Source organism: Limulus polyphemus, unplaced genomic scaffold (genome assembly GCF_000517525.1).
Source record: "Limulus polyphemus unplaced genomic scaffold, Limulus_polyphemus-2.1.2 Scaffold4164, whole genome shotgun sequence".
Lineage (NCBI taxonomy): Eukaryota > Metazoa > Arthropoda > Merostomata > Xiphosura > Limulidae > Limulus > Limulus polyphemus.
In genome coordinates this window covers 75,277-81,903 of record NW_013669774.1, presented here as the reverse complement: position 1 = coordinate 81,903, position 6,627 = coordinate 75,277, and the positions used below count along the sequence as shown (strand labels likewise).

The window sequence follows — 6,627 nt, the reverse complement described above, 5'->3', positions numbered from 1 at the left end:
ATCATACCACATCCCTAATCTCTGGAGAAGAGGATCAGGGAACAGAAATAATCCAGAAGAGGGGTGGAAGCAATAAAACCTGACGTCGTATGGGATATGATCATATAGAGAAAGAAGGAAATATGAAAATTAAGAAGAAAATCAAATGAATAGCTCAGATAACAGAAAACTCCATTGATTGCATTCAAGGAGGAGAATGGATGGTCCCAAGGGTTGTTTAAAAATACCCACCCCCCAAAAAAAAGACTAGAATGTGAGGTATGGAACAGGAAAAATATACCCAACTACCCGAGCTGACTGTGGAAGAAGTATATGAGCATGTTAAGACTACCCCTGTTTAGAGGGAGCTAACCAAAGCTAGATAGCCAATGAATGGTGTGAGTAAAATCCTCCAAAATGTGGAAATCGAGTCAAACAAAGATGTATGGAACCAAAACAAATCCAAAGGGCAAGGCACGAAACTGGGACCAAATCATGTGGTGAAAAAAACCTAAGATAGCATCCCAAGAAATGGAAAATAAGAACGTGTAACATGGGCATTTACAGACATAAAGAAATAGCCTACCCAAATGTGATTAAAGACTACATATGAAAATGGAGAAGACCAAAGAAGCGATTAAGATGGGACTGATCGATCCAGAGCCCCAATCAGCATCAAGCATACAAGATGAATGGAAAAACCCATAGGTGGGCCCCCAAACTCGAGGCAAGGTCCAAGGAAGGTCATCTCAGTGGACGATCAATCTCTCTTCCTACAGAGTACTGCTACCTGAAGCCAGTGTAAATGTGCTGATAGAACATATAACCTCTGATGTGGTGATGTAGAATTCATAATGCAAAATGAATAACCAAACACAACTGTGTTGGCAGAAAAATTTTTTGTAATGAAGCAATAAGTTCCGAAACTGGGTAGAAATATAAAATAATTCCACTTCAGAATAACTCAACAAATATCACTACTGCATAATAACGAGTAAACTTGTTGGGAAGAATTAATACAAAGATACAGAAAAAAATTACAATAAAACACTTCAAGATAGCACAAACTAAATATTACAACATGAGTACTGCAAAACAACAAGTGATAGTTCGGTAAAACTGAATAGAGGGAGTCACGTGCATCAAGAGAGTATATCGCAATCTTATTGGTGGAGGGTTGTCGCATGATGATTTGCATTTAATAGATACTGGAATCAGTCAATGCCAGATGGGAGCTTCAAGATTTGTGACATGTGCAAAAACAATTTGCATATAGAGGGCAGCACTGAACGAGAATAGTTATTTATGTGAGTAGAGATAGTCACGTGCATTAAGAGAGTATGTTGCACTCTTATTGGTAGAGGGTTGTCACGTGATGATTTGCATGTAAGATGCACTGGAATCAGTCAATGCCAGATGGGAGCTTCAAAGCTTGTGGCATGTGCGAAAACAATTTGAATATAGAGCACAGCACTGAAGAATAGTTATTTATGTGAGTGGAGGTAATGAATCATATCAGAATATTAGTTTCACACCTTTAAATAAATGGAACTGGTAATGGTGGATAATTCTACCACTATAAGATCTCTTCCAATATGAAAATACTCTAATTTACCACTTTTATATTGTCCAACATTCATCAGACAGCATGCAAGTGACTAGCCATTATTACAATTAGTAGAACTCAATTTGTTTGAACATCTGTGAATTAATTACAAACCACAATTTTTAACAAATGGTCTATAATGAAAGCACATTCCTTATGAGTTTAAGCTATGTCACATACAGGCTACTATTACAGCAACAGGTGATCCAACAAAACTTTCAAATTTTTGACAATTTGAAGTAAGAATTTAAAATATTTGAAAGAAAGCATTTAATTCCTTTAAGTAAATGTACAGAAACTCTTAACAGAAAAAAATGTGAAAGGAAAATTTTACATTACACAAAAAACATCTTTCTGTTTTGTTTGTTAAAAAATTTTAATATAGCACCTATTTCTTTAAAACTTTCCTTAAACAAATACTTTTTCAGAACAAAAATATCTATCAAAATTCATAAAAAGGGCCATTAACATATTAATTTAAATATTAATATAAAATTATCTCTATGGCTTGGATGATGATTTACACAAATTAGATATATTGACAATGTTTTCTTTAGGAAACCTTAAACTGTCAGTTAACAGAAAATACTTCTATCACCCTCTGTGAACTTTAGCTAAGTCTCTTCTTGCAACTCACTAAAAATGACCAACACTAGAGACCAATACACAAAAAGAGTAATTGTTTTTTTTACACTGATTAATGTATGATTTACTTGTTGAGCCCTTTCTTGTTTGTTAGTTTAATGTAATATGATACTTTCACAGTAAGAAGCAACCTAGCTTAACATTACAGGCTTGTTATGAACAATAATGGACTCCTCTTCTTGTGAGGTTGTAGGTATTTCTGGCCAGGAAATACCTAAAATTGAAAAATAATAGTTATTGATAAAAATTCAATTCAATGGAACCAAGATATAAACTTAGTTGTAATATAATATAAAAACAAATGGCTATATTTGTAAGTACCAGTAGCATATGTGATCCATCATAAGTCCTAATCGCAAGCAGTAAAACTAATGAATAAATGCATTCTTTGTTGTAAGACTTAAAGTTTCATCTGAATAAGAATTTCACCAAATGTTCAGGGTTCTATAAAAAAACAAGAGGGAATTCTCAATAGCCACAGCTGTAATTAGATCTCAAATCTGTCAAGAGATGGAGCTATGAGCTAAAAGTTTGTACTTGAAAAAAAAAAGCATAGCAGCTCATAAAATGGCTCCGAGTTGGCAGCTAGAAATTGACACTGACTATATATTTGACAAAATTAAAATATTAACTCTCTAAAATTGGGTTTGGTTATTTTAACTGACCTTCTAACCACCATATAATCATGAAATTATAATTAATTTAATTCTTAATATACTAAGATATCTTCACAAAACATTACAAGTCTGTTGTACACAAAACATCAAATTTTTTTAATAAAGTAATTTGACTAAAGATTATCTGTGGATTTATAAAGTCTGGGTGAAAAGTGATTTTCCTGCAGAAGTGATAAATATATTTCTTTTCATCTTACAGTTTTCATATTTCATTTGAATAACTTCTTGAATCTCCTAGATGAATATCAAAAGTATTTTCAGTAAAACTTTAAATTTATATGTTACTTTCTCCACTAACACTAACTATAGCAAACTCAGCAACATAAGACAAAATTAAAAGTTGAAAAACACAAAATAAATCTATATTATCCTCTTTTTTTATTTCTACAATGACTGCATATTGTAACAGACATTTACACACACTAATTATTCTTACAAGCAAAGCTAATGCACATTTCAAGTGTGGGTTCGTTTAGTTTTATTGTTTTACAGCTACACTGGGTCCTTTCAGAATATGCCAAAAGCCTCTTGTCATAGCTGGACAGCTTTGTGTAAATAAATAATCAAGTGACAAGCACCTCACAACTGAATTAGGATCACACATGATGTGTAAGTGCTAGGAAATTGAGTATCTAGAGAAATTTTCTATTTAATTTTTTGTCTTTAAAATTTCCTTATCTAACCTAATATATTTCTAACCTTTTCATTCTCGTTCCTTTTCTAATAAATAAAAATACACATAAAATAGAAGGAATTTAGTACTTACGCCTGGACACCAGGCCTATTGCTATCAACAACGAAGAACTATAGGTTTACTTTTTTCTTATAACAATGTTGGTGGTCCAAAATATTATTATTTTTTCATTTATACAATTTTCAACATAAAAAATTACCAAGCACAAAAAAGAATATCCTAAAACTACTATCATTTAATTGGCTTTCTAAGATATAAAGATACTAAAAACAAGTCCATTATCAGGTCATGCCAAACACTGCAAAGGCAAGCAAAGAAACTGAAAATAAATATCTTCTAATCTGGCACTTAGCAAACTGTCTTCATGATGAATCTCGTGAAGTAGAATCTATTCTATCTATTAGTTATAAATAATCTAATAGCATATGTAAGAGAGGGAATTTTGACATTTTTTTATAGGCACAATCATATAAAAAGGGGTTTGACATTCTTGTTTATATCTCAGTAAAGCAAAATGTTTGAATACTATAAAGTTAGATTACAGCTTACCATTATTTATAGTATAAGTTTGTAACTGGTGAATGACTAAGACCATACAGGGATAGAAAGAAAATCTAAAACGGGCAAACTGGAGCAAAGAAGTATCACAAGAACAGAGAAGTGAAAATTGAGAATATATTTATATATTTCCTTTTAAAATTAAGATATTATAATTTATGTAATATCAAAATTTGGATTAAAAAGTCATTTTGATCCCAAGTTTATAGATATACATTTTGAGTGCAACTTTGTAAAAAAAGACTGTGAAATGCACACTTTGACTAACCGAAATCCAGAGGGTTAACTCAATCATTTAATAATTATACTTGCCATAAGAAAGACATTCTGAAAGACATTTAGTAGTTTTCCTTGCAATTGTGGTTATACTGGTCTTAAGTATTCTTTAACCCTAGCTAGATAACGCTTATGCTCATATAGCAAGGTTTCACAAGAGTAAACTTGAAAGCAGTTAATGAATGAGTAGCCATATGTATGGTAATGACATTATGCAATTAATACAATTGGCCAAAAATGTGTGTATATATCTCATAGTTCATTTTTACATCTAGTTTAAGAGTTATTTCTGTTAGGAAAGTAAATGTGAAAGTAAGCACTTGTCTATTTCTTCTACTGAAATTAGAATATTAGAGAAATAGTTTCTTCTGCAATAAAACGTAACAGGCTCTTTGGCTCCAGGTTTCTTGACGAGCACATTTAAAGATTTATTGCTTCACAATTAAATGCTGTTTGTAATGTTAAATGTAATATATTAAAGGTAACTTAATATTCAATCTTAAGAAACTTATATAAATCTAAAATTAGCATAAACATTATCCTTTTCAGAGGATTACCTATTATTTTGTTTTACCTTCAAAGATTGAAAGAAAATAATTCTGAAACTTAACAACAATTTTTCAATAACAATATACAAATAACATTAAAAATATGTGTATTCATAGTGTTTCAAAGTCAATATTTCAAGTACATGTTTAAAAATAATATTATTGGATACTCAATGTCTATCCTTTCCAAAACATAATTTTTTAAAAACAATTAACGTTTAGTTAAATCTTCAAATATGTGATATCCTAACCGGAGTGTGTTTTAGTCTTCCTTCTTTTCACTAGTTTCCTTATTGTATTCATTTAAGCATATATGTTTATTGAGAAACCTAATGAACTGAATAATTAATTTAAAATTACAATAACAGCAAGTTTTACAGTAGGCAAATTCTGATTTTAATAATTACAATGATTTGACCCACAGTATTTGTTCATCATCAGATAAAAATTGCATCCAAAAAAGCTGGTAACATTAAGTAATGTTCTCTGGAATTCAACTTATTAGCTTAGATAGGAAAACTTCCATGAAAACAAAATTCGGTAAAATATTCTTTTAGGAACACATTTGGGTTGCCACATCTTTGCTAGGTTGTTTACCCTAAAATTAAATGAAGCCATTTGTGAAAAGGATAAAAGTCTGAAACTGTTTGCATGTTGTAACAGATAATACAAACAATTATTTATCTTGTCATTCTTTAAGAGTGAAGGAGGAACACTTTATTTTTTTCATATGTTTTCAGCTTTTCATACACTGTACATTGATAATTTCACTACATTTTTATATTCGTTGAAGAGCTGCCAGAGGTTATGAGATATGAGTACTGAAAGATGAAAAGAACTATTTTTATTCTCAACATGAAAATCATCTTTCGCTCAATCTAACTCAGTAAAGGCTTTGCAACTTCACAGATAAATTTTAGTAAAACAAGCTTGTAATATACACTAAAATCTTGTCAAATTTCATTCAGAATTATAGGTTTCATAGTTTCTTGGTTACAGAGTTGGTCAAGTTCATTGAGTCCATCTCCACAGGGTTAATTAAGCTTGTCATGTGAACAGAGACAAAGTAGCTGTATATCGAAAATTTAGGAAAACCCATGTATTTGTTTTTTTAAAAATTAAGAAGCAAAAGAAAAAAGGCAAAAAACAACAACTGACCATACCATGTTTGTTGACTGATAGATGAGTCATGAAAGCAGAAAGCTCTTCATCAGAATTAACTTGGTTTTTATTAAGATGTGTTAATTCTTCCTGTTCACCTTTCAAAAGTTCATCAAGCTCTACCTCCAGTTCTTCCGTATCATAATCACATACTCCGACAAGAGGCTTGGACATGGCTTCCCTAATTTCAGTCTCATTTTGTAGGACCTTCAATTTCAGAAATTGAAAACATACATGCTTCAAAGGTAATTAACTAGAACTCTCAAAAGCTAAAATTGTATGTACTAAAGGATTTTTTAACTCATTAAACTTTTGTTTCTTTGCAACATCTGCTTCTTTTTAATATATCTTAAATTTTTCTCAAATTGTTTTTAATATTAATATATACCAAAGCAATAAACAGTTATATTTTATTAACCTCAAAATTATTAGATCGGACACACAGTTTAAAACCAAAATTCACCGCAAGAACACACACACTGG

General features: G+C 30.9%; 1 protein-coding gene across 2 annotated transcripts in view; it reads right to left on the bottom strand.

Annotated features, from left to right (window-relative positions):
- Positions 1–2,324: 2,324 nt before the first annotated feature.
- Positions 2,325–6,627, bottom strand: part of LOC106470694 (charged multivesicular body protein 7-like) — a 49,297-nt gene continuing 44,994 nt past the window's right edge. For both annotated transcript variants that reach the window (XM_013931257.2, XM_013931256.2), the window contains exons 10-11: positions 6,147–6,351; positions 2,325–2,444 (exon numbers count right to left, since the gene is read on the bottom strand). In XM_013931257.2, the coding sequence (XP_013786711.1) occupies positions 2,362–2,444; positions 6,147–6,351 (288 nt within the window). In that variant the 3' untranslated portion in view covers positions 2,325–2,361. The remainder of the gene's footprint in view (positions 2,445–6,146; positions 6,352–6,627) is intronic.